This window comes from Dromiciops gliroides, chromosome 4 (assembly GCF_019393635.1).
Source record: "Dromiciops gliroides isolate mDroGli1 chromosome 4, mDroGli1.pri, whole genome shotgun sequence".
In the NCBI taxonomy this organism is placed as follows: Eukaryota; Metazoa; Chordata; class Mammalia; order Microbiotheria; family Microbiotheriidae; genus Dromiciops; species Dromiciops gliroides.
In genome coordinates, this window is record NC_057864.1 from 276,832,829 (window position 1) to 276,853,825 (window position 20,997).

Sequence of the window (20,997 nt, forward strand, 5' to 3'; positions counted from 1 at the left end):
ATAAACTTTAGCAAAGGTCCTATTCCCTTCTTTCCAGTTTCTCCCTTCAATGCAGGAGCTATACTAGTGTTCCTAATCCCTCGTTTTTTCTGATAAGAAAACAGATACTCAAAGAGCCTAGTAGAGTTGCCCAGAGTCACAAAAGGTGGTAAGTGACTGGGTCACGATTAAAATGCGGGACTTTCAATTCCAGTTTCAGGTACTAGGTCCATGGCAACACACCAAGGTACACACCTATGAGGGCAGGGACAGTTGGAGTGTTGTTCTTATAGCCCTCACATCTTCTGTAATAGGCCTTAATAAGTGCTTGTTGAATTTAATTGTATGATATATACACCCAGGGGCAGCTAGGTGGCTCAGTGGATAGAGCACTAGCCCTGGAGTCAGGAGTACCTGAGTTCAAATCCAGCCTCAGACACTTGACACTTACTAGCTGTGTGACCCTGGGCAAGTCACTTAACCCCCATTGCCTCACTTAAAAAAAAAACGATATATACACCCAAGCTACCATTGTTTGCTGCTGCTCTCTTAATTCTTAAAGAGAAAAGACTGTCTCTGCGTTCCACAAAGTAGCCATTTATTAGTAAACACATAAAGGAGATGCAATAAATATAGTCATGGGGCAGCTAGGTGGCACAGTGGATAGAGCACCAGCCCTGGAGTCAGGAGTACCTGGGTTCAAATCCGGCCTCAGACACTTAACGCTTACTAGCTGCGTGACCCTGGGCAAGTCACTTAACCCCAATTGCCTCACTAAAAAACTAAATATAGTCATGATAACAATAAAAATCGGATGGGAATGATGCAAATTCTCCATCTCACATCAACTCTACTGCTGAACCTCATGGAGCCAAATGTGCTTCTGAAAGCAGTCAAAGCATGTCTTCACCATAAATTCTATTATGCTATAGAGCAATATGTGTTTCAGATGCTAGTCACTACATGGAAACCATAAAGGAGCAAATAAACTTCATCCATTCAGTAGCTAGGCATGTAAGGACAGCTGGCTGTGACTATTCTCTGCATTTTATTCTTAAAATCTTTTGAGTGAAGATGAGTCAATAGCAAAGCATTCTCACCAAAACAACCAATATAGATTAACTTAACTACTCAAGGAAAAGTAATTTAGAAAACCAACAACAACTTTCTTTTATTTGGTAAAATCCAAGTATTTCCGAAGTTAATATTATCAGAGGGAAGTTCATCATGAACAAGTGTGTTTCCCTTAAAATTACCTTTTATTGTTATGGTCATAAATTAAAATATAACTAAATTAAAATAAATTCTCAAGGAAAAAACATGAAAAATAAGCCTTCTTTGTATTTTTAAATGGAAAAACCTACAAATATTTCTTCAATTAAAATAAGTGGCAACTTGAATCAAAATAATATTTTTAATTATGCAATCAAAAGATTCCATAATATTTTTTAAATTCTACCATATTGAAATTATTCTCTGTCAAAGATTCCAAACCCTGTACAATGGTTGAAATCAGTCTCACAAGTAACTGGAGGTAACAGATACTGCAAGTCACAAGACCACCAAAAAATGAAAACAGTCTTAAAGCCAAAGAGTACAGCTTTAAGAGGTCCTGAGACATTTTCCTGATGCTCACAGAAAAGGAACAGCATGTGAGCTCCTTGACAGCAGGGAGCATATCTTATGATAATTTATCATTGTCTCTCCCACAGCACCTACCACAGAGCAAAGCACATAGCAAGTGCTTAAATATTTGTTGAATGGAAGAACAAAAGATCCAACCTCACTCTTTCTGGTTCACATTTTCATCTGCATGGAATACTCAGTGACCTTGCTAGTAGAGAAAATGTACAAAGAGTACAAAAAGATCATTGATACAGGGTGTTCAGAGATGGAGTAATAACGCTTCATTTATTCACTCTCCGTGGATTTGAGAGAAAGGAAAGGAATAGTGGCTTTTTCTAGGGCACCCCATAAATGGGCACTGATGAGATACAAAAGCAATTGGGGATAACCCACTATAATATTCCCTCTGACTCCTAGTAGTAGAGCAAATGGACAGGGAGAAGGATGAGGATTCTAGGCCTTTCCCAACCTGCTCACCTATCTACTGGCACCTCTCTTTACAACACTGGCCACTGGTATCCAGTGCTAGCCTAATGATTAGTACTTCCCTGATCCCCAAAGTATCAATTCTCTCACCTGTTATTCTCGCATCATCATCAAGAATTCCCTTTTTAAATGAAAATACTCCCAGTCCCTGGTTTTCCCATCTATAAAGTGAAAGTATTTGATGAGATTAACTCTAGAATACCTTCTGCCTATATGATTCTATGGGACAGACCATAACTTAAGCTAGGCGGCAGAGTAAATAAGAGTGCCAGGCCTAGAGTCAGGAAGACGCATCTTCCTGAGTTGAAATCCAGCCTCAGACACTTGCTATGTGACCCTGTGCAAATCACTTAACCCCGTGTACTTCAGTTTCCTCATCTATAATATGAGCTGGAGAAGGAAATGGCAAACCACTCCAGCATCTCTGTCAAGAAAACTCCAAATGGGATCACAGAGTCAGACATAGGTGAAACAACTGAATAACAACAATGTGACTTGTGTGATTTAATTATCAGTTAACAGTAGCAATGAACAAACAATGGAGACCAAAAAATACTTGGACTTAACAAGTAAGGCACTGAAGAATCCTCTCCACCTCCAGAAAGGAGAGATGCCAGATGGATGGAAAAGGGAACCGAGAGGGGAAGGAAGAGGACGCTAAAGACACAATTTCACAGTTTTACCTGTGGCCAGCTTGGCCATGTCACTCAAAATCATTTCGCATGCAACTTGTCACAGATTGGTGATGCTTGTTCTAAAAATTCAATTTTCACACAAAAAAATTATTTCCCAAATTGTAAGAAAAAAGTATCTGTGAAAATAAATAATCCTAATAGATGAACTTCTATAACAGTTGTTGTTTGGTCATTTTTCAGTCCTGTTCTACTCTTTGTAACCCCATTTGGGGTATTCTTGGCAGAGATACTGGAGAGTGGTTTTCCTTTTCCTTCTTTAGCTCATTTTACAGATGAGGAAACTGAAGCAAACAGGATTAAATGACTTGCCCAGGGTCACACAGCTATTAAGTGTCTGAAGTTGCTTTGAACTCAGAAAGATGAGTCTTCCTGACTCCTGGCCTGGCACTCTATCCACTGAACCACCTAACTGAAATCCACCATAGAGTTCACTGTTATACAACAGCATAGACTCTTACCTTTAGAATTATAAAGGAAGAAAAATCATCTTCAGTTATAAAAAGAGAAGTCTAGAGAGAAAAGGGGGTCATAAGTCTAAAGCTAGAAAGGACATCAGAAGCTACCTAGTCCAACCCCTTCATTTTATACCTGAGGAAACTAAGGACCAAGGAAGTTAATGACTTGCCCAAAGTCACAAAGTTATTAGATGAGAAATGAACACAAGTCCTGTGACTCCAGAGTTATAGTGACTTACCCAAAGTCACAAACTCAGGAATCAGTCAAAGACAGAATGCAAACTCAGGGCTTCAGATTCTATATTTACTATGCTGCCACACAGACCATTGGAATAATACAGATAATAGCTTCCATGAAATACTTAGAGAATTCATATGTGGCTAACCAGGTATCATTGTTTATCTTCATGCTACCACGTTCTTTTCTGTTTTTTTAAACTCAGTTACTATTCTTGTTTTATTAATCCATGTCGATGTCATAGGCTCACACTTTCCATTTTTGACCATCTGTCTATGAACCTGAGAAACAATTAAAATGACCTTTAACCCCCCAAAAAAGAAAGAAGAGAAAACTCAAATAATAAAATGTTACAAAGAGAAATGAAAAGAAACAAATATTAATCTCTGCTCTTCTATGTATTTTAAATATTTCAAATGTACCAGAATTTAAAGGCCAACCTGTTGGGTTCAATGAAAGAGCAATTTCTATTCCCCAAATTTAAAAATTCAAATTTTTCAATCCAGATTTCTTATTTTCTTTTATTACAAGAACTTAATTGCGTCCTATAAAGATGACCTGCACTCCTTATTTTGTTGAGGCAAAACCAAAAGTTGAATTAAAGTTTGGCACTCCACAATCTCCCAATCAACATGATAAATACAATAGTATAGATGACATATTTTCTCCAGCTATTCAATCAACCAATCAATCAACATTAATGAAGTGCCTACTATGTTACAGGCACTGTGTTATCACTGGGTAACACAAAATTACCTTGGTTATGACCACCAATACACACAAACTCATAATATGAACACTGTTATTTTTAGAACAATTCCCATGATTCTTGAATTCAAAAAATAATCAGAGGGGTTGTTTGATAAGGAAACATCTTGATGCTCTAAGGCCAAATAATTTCAGTTCTTAAGAGGTAGCTTTCTGTTTTAGTTTTGTGCATTAAAAATTCTTGGCACCAAGAGCAACAAAATACTATCTTGTTCAAACAAAAGGTTTGTGCATGTGCACGTACATTTATTGAACAATCTTAATATATGACCAACGAAGTTGTGAATTGATATGACTATATTCTTTTTTTTTTTTTGGTGAGGCAATTGGGGTTAAATGACTTGCCCAGGGTCACACAGCTAGTAAGTGTTAAGTGTCTGAGGCCGGATCTGAACTCAGGTCCTCCTGAATCCAGGGCCGGTGCTCTATCCACTGCACCACCTAGCTGCCCCTGGTATGACTATATTCTAATACAATTTGGATTTAAGCAAAAAAGTAACTATGATGTCAATACCCTTTGAAACAGAGACTCTGTTACTGGGCTCATATGCCAAAGAAACTATTAATAAGAAAGTTCCTATATACACCAAAATATCTGTAGCAGTGCTTTTTGTTATAACAAAGACCTGCAAACAAAGTAGATCTCCACTGACTGGAGAATAACTAAACATATTGTGGGTAACTAAATATGGTCTTCAACTACTTGGGAGCTTTTTATATTGTGGAAGGCATGCATTTAGTTTGTGCACCTAGAGAGTAGAAATAAGACTAATGGAAAGAAATTAGGAGGAGGCAGGTTTCAACTCTATTCAATTAAATTCTGCAAACATTAAGCACCTATTGTATGCTTTGGGCATACAGAGAGAAATAAAATTTAGATAAGACATGCTGCCTGCTTTCTCTGTCCTTACTTGCTAGTTAGGACATTTGAAATGGACTTTAAAAATAGATTGGAGGGGCAGCTAGGTGGCGCAGTGGATAAGGCACCAGCCTTGGATTCAGGAGGACCTCAGTTCAAACCCAGCCTCAGACACTTACTAGCTGTGTGACCCTGGGCAAGTCACTTAACCCCCATTGCCCTGAAGAAAAAAAAAATAGATTGGAGGGGGGCAGCTAGGTGGCGCAGTGGATAGAGCACTGGCCCTGGAGTCAGGAGTACCTGAGTTCAAACCCGGCTTCAGACACTTAACACTTGCTAGCTGTGTGACTCTGGGCAAGTTACTTAACCCCAATTGCCTCACTTAAAATTAAAAAAAAAAATAGATTGGAGGGGCAGCCAGGTGGCACAGTGGATAAAGCACCAGGCCTGGATTCAGGAGGACCTGAGTTCAAATATGACCTCAGACACTTGACACTTACTAGCTGTGTGACCCTGGACAAGTCACTTAACCCTCACTGCTCCCCCCCAAAAAATAGATTGGAATTCAACATATGGAAAACTGTTTTATCCCAGTCAAAGAGAACAAAAAGTAAATCAATTTGTCTGAAGCTTACAGTATATGAAGAATGAATAATATGACACAAATTTAGAAAGGCAAAGTATAACTTGACTAAGGAGGGCCTTGAATGACAAGACAAGGGAAAGACTGGAGAACTGTGTAAAATTGTAAGCAGACTGAAAAGAAGAATCAGAGAGGTAGAAAAAGAATAATAGATGGAGAAAGATCTAGGAGATGGTTGAAAGGAATGTGATCAATGGAGCAGCTAACAGCATCAGCCTTGGCAAGGAACAGGGACATCTATTCCCAAGACAAGATATAAGAAAGCAAGAAAAGGTATTGGGAGGATGGAGAACTAAGTAGATGAAAATAGTTAAGGAAACTCCTGTCAGAAGCCTTCAATCTTCTCAGGGAAGTAGGAAGCTTCTATCTGCTACAAATATCTCAAGAGAATGAGAAGTATGTTTCAGTCAAGTCAAAAAGCACTTTTAAAAAATACTTACTAGGTACCAGACTAAACTTTAGAATAAAAATGCAGGGGCAGCTAGGTGGCGCAGTGGATAGAGCACTGGCCCTGGAGTCAGGAGGACCTGAGTTCAAACCCAGCCTCAGACACTTAACACTTACTAGCTGTGTGACCCTGGGCAAGTCACTTAACCCCAATTGCCTCACTAAAAAAAAAAAAAAAAAAGCAAACAGAAATACAGTCCCTATCCCCATAGAGCTTACATTCAAATGGGGGAAGATGACACATAAAAGGAAGCTTAAGGAGGGGGGCATTTGTGGTAAATGAAAGGCTGAAGAGAGAAAAAGAAAGTTAATAAAAGCAGAGCAGAAGAATTACTGAGCAGTAAAGGCATAGCAAATTATTTTACCATAAACTCATAATGCATGAAAATAAGCACTATAGAAGAAAGAACTTTTCTACTACCAAAAATAGAATGCCCTACTTTGTAGCATTACATTTCTCATCCCTAGAAACGAATAAAGACAATACTATCTTGAGGAGGTTGTAGAAGGGATTCTTGAATGAGATTGGAAATTGCAGTAGCTCTCTTCCAACTCTCAAGATTCTATCACCCAAATCCTGCACTTACTATGAGTCTACACACCTTGAAAATAGCTGTCAGCACTTACTGGTCTTCCTTTCTTCACATCCCACTAATATATCCCCAATTCACTATCCTGACCTCTAATTCCACCACTTGATAGAATTCGCTCTTTCTCCAAAGCTAGCAAGGATTGTTTAATTGCTAAATTGCAAACGTTTTTCTTAGATCCCTCTTGATCTCTCTGCAACATCTGACTCTCCTATCTACCCTGTTCTCTTGGGTACTTTCCCTTGCCTCTGCTTTTGTGACACTGCTCTCTGGACTCTCCTCTTACCTATATGACCTTTACTCCTCAATTCCCTTTGTTGGATTATCATCTATGCCCCTCCCCTTTGTGTATTTGTGTCTCTATCCTAAATCCACATCTGCTCTTTCCCTACATATTCAATCTGATCTCATTGGTTTCCTTGGATTTAATGACCTTTATTAAGATGAGGCCCAAATATACATATCCAGTATCCAGACTGCTCCTCTCTTCTAGGTTCCCTCTGATCCTCTCATCCTCTCCTCTTCCCCTTCCCTCCCACTCCTTCCCCCCTTCCTCCCTGCCTCCTCTTCTCCCCCTCCCCCCCATCTCTGTCTGTCTGTCTCCCTGTGTCTCTCTGTCTCTGTCTGTCTGTCTCTCTCCTGATTCTGGTCTGGTGGGCAATTCTAACTAATTAATCATGTCCAAAGGAGAACCAGCCATTTCCCCCCAAAAAAACCAAGCCTCTTCATAATTTCCTTATTTTTGTTGAAGGCATTGCCATCTGTCCAGTCACTATGGTTCTTAACTATAATCACCCATGACTCTTCACTCCTTCCCTATATATTTAATAAGTTGCCACATTGTGTCAATTCAATCTCTACATTTTTCACATCCATTTATTTGATGGCCTCTACCATTAATCAGGCCCTTATCACTTATACTCTGCATTAATAAAGTAGTCTCCTAATGAGCTCTCTCTACCTCAAGTCTCTCCCCTCTCTAACCCTGCTGCCAAATTGATATTCTTTTTTTTTTTGGTTGTTTTTTTGTTTTTGCAGGCAATTGGGGGTTAAGTGACTTGCCCAAGGTCACACAGCTAGTAAGTGTCAAGTGTCTGAGGCCGGATTTGAACTCAGGTACTCCTGACTCCAGGGCCGGTGCTTTAACCACTGCGCCATCTAACTGCCCCCAAATTGATATTCTTAAAGCACAGTTTGGTCATCATCCTCCTGCTCAACAGCCTTCAGTAGCTCCCTATTATCCAGAGGAAAAAAACAAACACTCCTTGGATTCAATCCTACTTCCAAGACTTGCTAACTATGGGACCGTGGGCAAAACATTTGACTTCACTGAGTCTCAGTTTGTCATCTATAAAGTGGGGCTAAGACCTTTAAGTATTTATTTCACAAGAGTATTGTGATACTCATGTGAGATAATGTAAGTAAAGCTCATTGAAAAACTTAAAAGGACTATAAAAAACATCCATTATTATTATTACTACTACTATGTGGATCCTTTGAGTCTCTGACTCAAGTGTTATATAACTACCTAGCAGAATGAAAAACAGAAAATGTAAAAAAGAAAATCAAAAAGAGGGATGGGTAGATATAGAAACCATTTGTCCTAATTTCCCCATCTTGACACCTGGACTTTAATATTCCACTTCCAATTCCGTCTAAAATACAAACTTCAAATAGGTCTAAAAACTGAGAATAAGCTTAAGTGAATCCTATTTCCCTATCCCCTGTATATTTTGGTTGTACTCCCATGTCATGTGTTCATGTGTTTACACATACCAGTTTGTGTATTTTCAACAGATTGATGTTATTGTGTGAAAAAAGAAAAAAAATACCCAAACAGAAATAAATATTAGAACCCAGAAACCATTTTACATATAAATATCATGGACATATGCAAAGACAGCTTTCCCCTTTCATCTCTTCTTTCTCATAAGCTACAAATTTTTTTGTCATTTGTTACCAAATATAGGAAACTAACAATAACATTAGTATGCTTTCAGTCACTAACTCTGCAAAGGTCAGCTCCCAAAGAATCTGCCCATCTGTTGTGTTGATTAAACAGGAAAGAGGTTGGAAATTATTCCCTGGTTTACCCACTGAAGCTATTCTAAGAAAGATTTTGTGCATGTAAAATATTCTGAGAATGCAATTATCAGTTCTATTACAATGTTGATGTTTATCTTGGAACAAAATTTTGGGAGATTTCACTTTTGTTAATATTTTTTATTATGTTTATCTTATAAACTAAAAAAATGAAATGACAAAAAGTTAAGATAATTACATAAGCCAAATAAATAAATGTTGAATACAGAAGACAAGTAATCTGTAGTTATACTGAAAAGCTATTTTTTAAAAAAGAAACACTATTTATATGACTTTCTTGTATTGCCCTATACAGGTTTTTTCTTACTAAAACTGTCATTAAATATACTTAACACATCCTGAAAGAGTTAATGTCATTTCCCACATGTCTCCCTTTACTCTCAGGATGTAAGGTATGCACTCAGAAGTAATCTCGGCTTATTACATAAGCCTATACATTAGGCTAGTCTTTTTTCATGTTTTAAAGCTGTATCTTTAAACATTAAGTTTACATAATTATATTAAATTAAGAATATTACATACAGGAAGCTTAATGATAAGATTTGTACATGTTTTTCTTACAAATTGTTTTGGGGGGTGGAGAGATTAAATATATTGACTTAAGTCAATATGTTTTACATTTAAAATAACTAACCAGAGAAGCTAAGTACCAGTGTATCTTTATTTCATATTCTTGCTGTGTTAAAGCAAAGTAAATCTCCTTTTGCTAACTATTCAATAACTTGGGAGTGCCTCATTTCATGCCAACATAGAACCTGAACTGAAGGTGATAGCATCAGGCCCACTCCTGTAATGTGTTGCTTCTTACCCGTAAAGAATTTTCAAATCATCCTTTTCTCACCATAAGCAATGTCATCTGACTCTCTTTTTGAGCAAGCATTCATTATTTGAAGGAATGAGGTTTCTGAATAGCTGACAAGCCTTTGTTTCCTTTAATTCCTTGATCTCAAAACCTATCATCCAACTGAATTTTCATCACTCTCCCTGTACTCCCTTTAACAATGAAGTCGCCAAAATATCAAGTATATGTTGACTTAATTTGGGATTTTGTCAGTCTCTTCAAAGGACTTCATTATTTGTTCATACTCTGCATTTGATGTTGGTGCATAAGCTGCAATTATCTTCATGGTAGTATGAAGCTTTCCATCAAAATATTTCTCCTCACCTTTGGATGTATGATAAAACTAACTTTGAAAATTCCTTTATTCATCTCTTTCAAGATGAATCTGTAAGCTATCCATCTATTTGTGACCTCATTATGTTTCATTTGTTTCAGACTTGTCAATACAGATATGACTTGATTTCTTCAGTAGTTGCCAATATGTTCAACAGTGGATGGTATTTTCACATTCAGAAGGCCAACATCAAAACTAAAGGTAGGGGGCAGCTAGGTGGCACAGTGGATAGAGCACCAGCCCTGGAGTCAGGAGTACCTGAGTTCAAATCCAGCCTCAGACACTTAACACTTACTAGCTGTGTGACCCTGGGCAAGTCACTTAACCCCAATTGCCTCACTTAAAAAAACAAAACAAAACAAAACAAAACAAAAAACTAAAGGTAGTAGACAGGCTAGGGAGAGGCAGTAGAACACAGTGAGTATTGTGGATTTAACCTGGACTATGTAAATTTAAAACTTGTCTCTATGTCCCTTGACAAATCACCTGATCTATCTGAGTTTCAAGGAAATTCTCTATAACTTGGTTACCAAATCTGAGTATTTGAAATCTGTATTAGTGGATGGAGGCCCCAAACAGAGCTCTCAGCCCCAATGAAACCACACTTCCTTCACATATTCACAACTTCTGCTCCTTTTTCAACTCCCCACCACTGTCACTGCAGAAGAGGCGGGGCAGAATGCTGAGGCTATTTTGTCTTTTTATCCATTGCCATGAGCAAGAAAATTCATCACCTCCTATATCAGGCAATTTTCTGGTAACAAGTTTCACTATATTTAGCCAGGCTGCTCCTTCAACAAGAAATGTATAATTTTCTATTGGGCCTTTGCTTAGGGTCTTTCCAGAGCTTATAATGTACAGTAAGAAACTGCTATAATCATCAATTCAATATTTTAACACCTACGTGCAAAGCCTATGTGTCAAGATTGGAAGATACAAAGTCAAAAACTAAACAGCCTCCTTCCACAAGGAGCTCACATTCTACTGGAAGAATACAGCATATACACAGGTTAAGTCCAGTAAAAATAACATTATTTGAGAGGTGAAAAGAATATTGAGTCTGGAGTCAAAGAACCTCGGTCCAAATCCCAGTGTATAATGTTGAGAAAGCCAATTCACATTTCTGATCTAGTAGTTCCTCATCTATAAAACTGGGGATTCAGTACAATCATTAAAGTACCTTCTGAACTCTAAATTCTTTGAGGCCATGAGCCTAATTCACATACATTTTAGGTTAAATAGGCATTTATGAGAAATTACTTGTAACATTTTCTAAATGAAAATGGTAAAAAAAAAAAAACTGACTTAACAAGTAAATGTTTAGAATACAGTCTGTTTCCAAGTTGAATTCTAGCTAAAAATCATAATTAGTACTTTACTGGGGGAGTTCTATAGCTATTGGGCAGGGAGGGAAATTGAAACATAAGATGATAAGTGACACTCCCCAAATAATACCAATAATACTAAATGTTGGAACTCACAAATTTTATCTATACCAGCTATATCTTTTTTAGACCTTTAAAGTTATTCACAGATCTGATTATGGAAATCAGTTTGAATGCTGAAAAAGAAATCTCTGACTCAATTAAATGGAAGTGTTTTGACATACACTCAATAAGTTAAGTAACATCAAGTAGCACTTATTAAGAGTCAGGCACTGTGCTAAGTGGAACTACAAAGATAGGAAAAAGACAGACCCTGATCTTAAGGAGATCACAGTCTTATAGGAAAAACAACCTACAAACTAGATGTATACCTATATAGGTTTTACTACTTACAAATGAAAAATATACTCAAGATCATTTACAGAGGGCTAGCACCAGCATTAAGAGATATTGTGAAAGGCTTCTTACAGAAGATGAGACTTGAGAAGCTGAGACTTGACAGCTCACTGAGGTATCATTTTAACTTTGAATAGTCCTCAAAACAAAATAATCACATATTTTGCTAACATGTTGCTAACTGCCATCTTAGATACTTATTTTCCCACCTCCATCATTATACAAAGACCACACACTAAATAATTATGAGTCTAGCTACATGCATCATTCTCTAGAATTCAATTCATGCCTTCAATTACTCAATGACAGAAAGTGCAAGAAATGCAAACTGACCTTCATGAGATGCTGATTTATCCACTTTGTGAACGTTTTCTTTTGAACTTTGTCCCGTTCGTCTAAAAAAATAAAGAGTTGTGACTATTAGTAAACTCATAGGTACTTGAAAGTTTATAATAATATGTAGAAATAATCCAACTGTATTTCTCCATGTACTGAGTCTATGCATACACAAAAATGATGTTCAAAGGATGCTGTTTATCACATTGAGCTATAACCAAAACTTTTACAACTGGTCCAAACACAGTTGAGATAGAGAAGGAAGAAGAAGGAAGGTAATTGCACACATAATCGTTTGATCATGGAGGTACAGTCATTAATGGAAACCAGGGTGGCCCATTTCCCAGAGAATCCAAACCCAGTCCATGCTCATATGGAGGCTGAAGGGTGTACTCACTGCCTCCAAAGTGTTTATTTTTTTGTTTGTTTTTTGTTTTTTTTGGTGAGGCAATTGGGGTTAAGTGACTTGCCCAGAGTCACACAGCTAGTAAGTGTCAAGTGTCTGAGGTCATATTTGAACTCAGGTCCTCCTGAATTCAGGGCTGGTGCATTATCCACTGTGCCACCTACCCGCCCCCAAAGTGTTAAATAAAGGAAGCTGAAGTATCAAACCAGTTAAGACAGGTACTGTCAGCTACACCACTGCACACTATTCTCTAAGGCTCCAAAACAAAGGTCATTTTGCCATGGACAACCACAAGGTGCTATGGACACCACCAAGAATTATGCAAGAGGATGACTGGTTTTTCATGGGATCACAAACTTTCTCTCTCTCCCTCTTTTTCTCCCTCCCCCTCTCCCTCCTTTCCTTCAAATTTTTTCCAATCCCCACTACTCCTCAATTCTACATCCAGACTGAATCCTTTTCAAAGCCTTTCAATGATGGTATCTTTTAGTTATTTATTTATTTATTTGGAATTTTTATTTTCCCAAATTACATGTAAAAACAAATTTTGACATCAATTTTTTAAAACTTTGTGTTCCAAATTCTCTCAATGATGGTATCTTGCTCAAAATCCTGCCCAATGAAGATGGCCACCAATAGCCCAAATATAAATAAAACCAAAATTTTAGTGTAATAGCACTATAACCTTTTCTTCTCCCTTGGCATGCCTTCCCATGCAATTTATCCCATCTTTAATGAAACTGAAGGCATTCATCTCCCTTTTAACATATGGAATGTCAGAGGTATCAGGAATACCTGGATGGGGAAGTTTTCACTCCCAATGCAAGCTGGCACCTTCTTTACATTTTATAATCTTAGCTAACCACCTACAGCAGTGGGAAATTAAGTGCTATGCCCAGGGTCCCACAACCAGTATGTCAGAGGTGGGTCTTAAAATTAGGGCTTCATGAATCCAAATCCAGTTCTCTATCCAGTACATTCTCACTGAGTATTAAATTACTTGAAATCATGATTGCAGAAAGCCAATCCAGAAGACTGTGTGCCAGATAATCCCACTCACAGAAGATAAAGTTCAACACCCCTTTTACAAACATTTGCCTGTAGATCCACAGCCCCAATCTCAACAAATTTAGAAGTCAGTTTAGACCCCCTCGAGTTATATACAGGCTCACACGTGTGCACACATGCATATACGCGCGCGTGCACACACACACACACACACACACACACACACACACCCCATTTCTACACTGACACTTGATCTCAACTATAAAATAATATAGTACTCGATCCTTTGCCTATGACTTTACATTGTCAAATACACCGATATCATTTAACATTTACTGAACATCAACACCCAAGAGGTCTTAAGAAGAACAATCAACCTCAGAATAGTAATATCTATAGTTTTTCACATCTTAAAGCAATAACATTAACCAAAATGCTTTTTTCCTAAGACCTATATCTTGTATATTCTACTCCAAGGTGTTAAAGGAAGCTGAAGTATCATATCAGTTATAAAACAGGTACTGTGAGCTCCACCACTGCCCACTCTTCCCTGAGGTTCCATAGCAAAGGTCACTGCCACTGACACCCACGAGGTGCTATGGAAACCACAAGTTGCTGTTGCAAGAGTGCTGATTTTTCAAAGGATTACAGACCAAGTGAGTTCTCTTACCAGCCTTCCGGCATTCATCTCTCTCTTTCCAGCTCTCAGATCATGACATGATCACACAATATGAGCTTAACAGTCAGCTCTGTAAGAAACTATTTGCAAGCTCCTAAATGTCCCAGTAACTACCATTGGACTGATTACTTCAATGCTACAGGAAGAGAGCACAGTAGCACTTTGGGGAGAATTCTTTTAGACACTAGAAGACAAAACACATTTCATGATTTTGGGAGGACAGAAGGAAACCCTGAATCCTAAATATGCCACAGATTAGCAGACAAAAAGGGCAGGAATATCAAGAGTCACTTTTGATTTGTGTAGGGTGAATCCCAAAAGACTTCTGATGCTTAAATGTGAAAGTCACCATGTATAACATGGAACTGGTGTCTTCTGATATCCTATATACAGGAGTCACAGTTGTATTAAGCCACCCCCTGTGGATAGTATTCTATGCTATCCAACCACTGTGCAATTTTTCATCTGAAGTGAAAATAATGTTCTACATATGGTCACTGATAATGCTGCTCCTTCTCAAAAACCAAACACCAAGAGGTGGCTCTTGAAGGGTGACAATGCCTGGCAGTCATGGAAGTCGAAGCAGTCCATTTTTTTTTAATGTTAGCTTTTTGTTTGTAATGATTCTCAATTTTTTTATATTAAAGCAATATTTTTCAAGTAGCATGTCACCAAAAACTATATAATAGTTAATAAGGTTTTCACAGACCTTAAAAAGGCAGTTTAGTTTAGACTCCAATTTGTTAGTTTTCTGTCTGTTTTTAGTCTCTCTAGACTACCAAATCATACTCTAGCAATTGCAGACATCCCTATCTCACTGCAAACATTTCTTAGTTCTGTTCCATTAAAGCTATAGGAGAACTTTCTAAATGATTCATAACTTATTTGCCAATGTAACCCAGCTCTCACTCAAGCAGGATGGGAAAGGATAACTCTGTTCCTAAGGATGAGAGGGGCCCCAATGAGAATGTCAATTAAAAGTTCAAGAAGACATCAAGGGCCAGCTTTATCTTTCTAAAAATCACTAATTTTAAGCTCTTCATTTGGTCAACCCTCATCTGCAAAATGGACATATCAATAGCACCTAATCTCCCGGGGTTGTTGTGAGGATCAAATGAGATCTTTGTAAAGTGCTTATCATAGTGTCTGGCACATATTAAGCTTTATATAAATGTTAGGAGTGGTAGTCGTAGTAGCAGCAGCAGCAGTAGGTAAAGAGGCTTGCCCAAGCTCACAAAAATAGGAAGAAATCACAAAGCCTGGAGGAGATGTTGTTTTTTATTTTTGTTTGGGGGTTTTATTTTGTTTTTGTTTTGCATTGTTACTCCCCTCAAGATGTAGAGAAATAGAAAGGCAAAGAAATTTAGCAGAACCCTTGCTGCTGTAACTCCTTGCCAGACAGGAAGTACAGTGACAGAAAGGGCTCCTATACAGAAGGATTTGTGTCCTTGAGCAGATCCTTGACCCTGAAGATCAACCCAGTAACATTTGGAGATGAACCAGAAGCTTGCAATCAATATGAGGGAATGAGGAAGGGGACCCTGATTCAGTATAACTTCCTCATTTTACAGATGAGGGAACTGAGCTCAGAAAGGTTAAACAATTTGCCCAAGTAAGTGGCATAGAGAAGACTTGAACCCAGGTTCTCAAAGCACTACTCATTCCACTCCACCATCCTGCTCCACTATTTGGAGAAAGTTTCAGCAGTTTTTTTCTAGACCTCTAGAACCCAAACATCTGATGTACAAAATTAATATTAACTTTCCATGGTTAGGATTTATTCCTTTCTATTCTAATTTCCAACTTGAGAAAGATGTGAAATTTACAAAGAAATGCATTAAAATGTGTTATTAGCTCAAAACTTTACCATTCAGGAGGAAGAGTTGTATTCAGTAAAAAAGATGGAGGGCAACTAGGTTGTGCAGTGGATAAAGCACTGGCCCTGGATTCAGGAGGACCTGAGTTCAAATCTGACCTCAGACACTTGACACTTACTATCTGTATGACCTTAACCCTGTTGACCTCAGTTTTCTCATCTGTAAAATAAGCTAGAGAAAGAAATGACCAACAACTTCAGTATCTCTGCCAAGAAAACTCCAAATAGGGTCATGAAGATTTGGACATGACTGAAAAAAAAAACAACATAATGCATAGAAATAATGTAATATTAAAAAAGAAAAAAATAATACATCACACTTATTATATGGACTTTGTCCTTCCATCTTTAAGTAAAGTATATAAAAATTAACATGTAGAAGATGTTAGCAGTATATTACCACTTCGTTGTGAGAATTTTGAATTAGAGAGACAACAGAGAAATGTAACTTTAATTGGAATGTAAATATGCAATAAAAATGAAGTAACAAAGACTATACACCAATCTATTTTTAATTATTTCTTTTAAAGATATGAATTGCAAGAAAACAATATGACCTATGAAAAACAATCAATCATATAAATAAAATTAAAACTAAAATGTCACGTTTCTTTTATATTGGAAGTAGAAACTTGTGCTAAATGAATATAACATGCAGCTAATCTAATACTAATATCTGATCATTATGAGTTACAACTAAGGTATAAAATTATGACTCAAAATTAATAAACAATTACTAAGAAATATATGTATTATATATGCATATGCATACACATATACTTATATATCTAAAACTCCTTGAAAGCAGGAATTGTTTCATTTTTCCCTCTTTCCCAACCACCTAGTATAGTCCATATCACACAGTAGGTACCTTAATAGACAGCTGTTAATATATATACCCCATGATAAATTAATGACATGTCATTCAAAACTTCTTATGTTAGTGATTTACAGCAGTTGACAAGAGTCCATAAAAATAATTTTTAAAATTTGTTCATAAAACTTATTAAACCTAATTTGTAACAATTCCTTTGGAAGTAGGATACCTTTTACAAAGAACTCCTGTACCACCCAACACCAAACTGGAAGGGTTAATATGAGTTTCAGTCTTCCAAGCTTACTGCTGGAAAGGCATGAAAGTCCTAGGAATAAAAAGTTTCAGGATCTGTGACTTTTTTTAAACCACCTCCTTGAAAAGGGAGTAGTCCAGATTACACCATCGAATTTTCCAATCTGTACTTGTATAATGATCCTTTCTATTAGTTTAGACAGTGATGTCTACCACTGAGGTTATATTTTGGGCAATGCTACCATGGCAACTATAAGGGAAAGAGTTCCTATGTTTTCAGAGTCCACCAGTTTTACTGGCTAACCAATCAGTTTTGGGGGAGTATAGTTTAATAATACATTTCTATAGAAAATATTTGATTTAAAGCATAAATCAATGATCATTATAACAATGAAAATATAATATTTCCAAGAAATTGAAAAATTTCCAAATGTGTCTTCTAATAAAGATCTGTTATTGTATGAAGGAAAGCAAGCAATTTATAAAGCATTCTATTGATTACAACTACTTAAAAGCAAAAGGAAAAAAATCAAGGAAATAACAAATGTCTGTGCAAAGCATTATTGATCATTGAAAACTACAGTAGTTTACCTTCAGCTGAACTAGACTTAAGTGCTGTTAATATCACAAGGAAAAATTCTTAAAATATTAAAACCGAAAAATAAAACACAACCTTCTCCAGAGAACCTTTAAAAAGTTGCAGTGCTAGACTGTCTGGTATTCTGAAAGGTGCCCTACCGTCTGCAAAAATCCCACTGGACAAGCAAATGTACATAGTACAATTTTTCCAATCCTGAAAACACAAAGCAGGGTATAGGCATCATGCTACTGACCCATGCAGCACATCTGTTCCACCAGCTTTGCATTCCAATCTTGGTCATTTTTAATTAGCTGCCCCATCATTCTCCAGGGAAGTTGACTGACAGGTCGTCCTTCACTCCTGACATCCAAACTTAAGGTGTTACCTGCTATACACACTGTTACTTTCTTTGCAGAAAGCAAGCACTGGGCAGACACTCCTCCTGGCAGGCTGAAGAGAAAGAAGTAACTCCCCCTTTTAAATAAACATGAGACTTTGCTCTGTCTCCTCAACTTCCAGGGCAAACAGAGGTATGACTTATAATTAAAGAATCTGACTAAACCACATTTCTCGTTCAAATCTGAAATGTGTGCATGTAAAGGGGAATGCTCTTCTTTTAAAAAGAGGTTTTATGCTATTCAGAAACTCCCTGTGTACATAGACACAGCCTTCCTTACTAACAGGCCAATAAAATGTTACATTTCACCATGTGACCAGTTTGGCTTTTTTTCCCCCTCTCTTCTAACACCCCAGGCAAAATTTCTCTAGAATAAAATAGTCAGGATCCACCCTAGCTTGTTTAACCCAAGCCTGGTGAGCCTGAAATCAATTAAAGTACATTGAAAGAGATTACTTTGCAGGTAAGACACATCTCATTCAAACAGAACTTGTGATCAATGCATATGAACAGGTGGAAAGGAAGGCAGTAGATAAGGAATCCCTAGCTGGTTTCCCATTCTCTTCCACAAACCTGGCAGAAAGTGAAAGATGAGAGGGCTGAGAGATAAATGACATTGGTCACCCAATTCACAAAAGGGGTATGACATTCACTTTTGTAGAGGCATTTTGTCTTAGGAAAGTATAGAGATAGAAACCTCTCTTACAAATGTACAAAGTCAACAAGTTACTTAGGTCCAAGAATACATGCTCCTTTATCTCTCTCACCCCAGCCAATAGAGCCACCATCTCCATATCCAGATGCCAAGTAGTGTCACTGACATCCTGAGCTAGGTGACAGAGTAAAAATCGGGTGCTGGTACTGGAGTCAGGGAGATCTAAGTACAGATCCAGCCTCAGGTACTTAACAGCTCTGCAACAGTGGGCAAGTCATTTAAACTTTATTGGCCTCAGGTTTCTCAACCATAAAATGGGAGTAAATAACAGTACCTGCCTCCCAAGGTTATTGTGAAAATCAAATGAGATATTTGTAAAGTGCTTAGTAAAGTGCCTTGCACACAGACAGCATTACATAAATGCCTGTTATTAATTATTTTATTAGCCTTATGATAAAAAGCACTACACATGAAGTCAGAGAACCTGACGCTACCTATTACCTGTATTATCTTGTACAAATCACTTAACTCCTTTAGATTTGTTTCCTTAACCATAAAATGAGACTTGGGAGACAGAGATTAGGATTCTATCACTTATGAGTTGTGACCTTGATCAAGTACCTTCTCTTCTCTGAGACTCAGTTTCTTCATCTGTACATGAAGGTCTTAGACCCAATAAATAACCACTAAAGTCCTTTCCAGGTCTTAATTCTATTAATTTTAATGTATTTTCCCAGAGAAGCAAAGTAAGCAAAAACAGTTAAGTGTAGTTGAAATACCAGTAGTTGAAATGGTGTTATTAATATCATACTTTATTAATTTCTGCAATGACTGTTGTTGTTTCTTAAGTGCCAGCTAAGCGTGGACTGGCCTAATCACTACTGACAACATAGATAACATGGTAAAAAAAAGTGTTAGTTGCAAACAAACCAAATATCCACACCTTTGCACCTATTTATCAGCTATGGTTTTCCCATTACCCCCTCTTTAAGCATGAGGCTTTTCCTGAATGGAAAACCTGCTGAAGCTGGTTTCACCAGATTACCTTGTATTGACTTTTGTATACACAGTTTTCCCCAATGGAATGTAAGAGCCTTCCCGGAGGACTTTTGTGTCTGTGCACTCCCTGTACCTAGCACTTAGAATTTAAAGAATGCTTGATTGCATAGGCAGCTATAAAACTAAACCAAGTGTAAATGGGTCCTAACACAATGATCTGAAATAAAAGAGAAACACCATTGAGATTTCTTTAGCAATGTATCCCACATGTTTAACATCATGTATCTTTTATGATATCAAAATATAAAGGCATTTTGCTGACATCCCAACATCCAATATCTAAGAATAGGATAGATGTGCAAAGTCAGGTTTCTTAGAAAGATAAAAGCTCTCCTCAAAATGATATTGTGGATATTGTAACTAAGGCTTTGATATTCTGGACCAAAAGCGATGGAGGAGTAGCAGTCTAGGCAATTTCAAGGAAGATAAGTCAAGAGATAACTGTTCCTTTGCTTCATAAGAACTATCTATGGTAGGGAAAACATTCTCATGCACCTCTTTGTCCCACATTTCTCCCACACTCCAAAGCTAGTCAGCAAAAGAAGGCAAACATATAGGCTTGCCTGAGGACAAGAGGTGGGGCTGCTGGGTGAAAGGCACCCACACACAGGAAAACAAGTTCAATTTATTTGCAAGGAGCAGGGAGGGAGCAAAAGAAATCATTCTAAAAGGTAGAATGACAGAATTCTAAGGCACAATAATGTCTCACCAGTGGCCACAGACAACCACTGTCTACATTTACACATCTTTTTTTTTTTTACATTTACCATTAATACCATGGGTCTTGTTAGATTCTACTGAAGAATTCTAAATGTTTTTCCTTTGCATTCAAAAATAATCCTATTGGGGGGCAGCTAGATGGCGCAGTGGTTAAAGCGCTGGCCCTGGATTCAGGAGTACCTGAGTTCAAATCCAGCCTCAGACACTTAACACTTACTAGCTGTGTGACCCTGGGCAAGTCACTTAAGCCCCATTGCCCCGCAAAAAAAAAAAAAAAACTATTGGATTCTACATTTTAAACTGGAAGAGACCTTTTAGAAGCAATCAAATTAACCTAATCAAATTAATCTTTCATTAACCTCTTCAT

At 37.4% G+C, this 20,997-nt stretch overlaps 1 protein-coding gene across 1 annotated transcript in view; it reads right to left on the minus strand.

Annotated features, from left to right (window-relative positions):
- LOC122755023 (dystonin-like) overlaps window positions 1-20,997 on the minus strand; it is a 646,765-nt gene that overhangs the window by 324,039 nt on the left and 301,729 nt on the right. Inside the window, 1 exon segment of the mRNA XM_044003425.1 lies at window positions 12,179-12,240. Within this exon segment, the coding sequence (XP_043859360.1) occupies window positions 12,179-12,240 (62 nt within the window).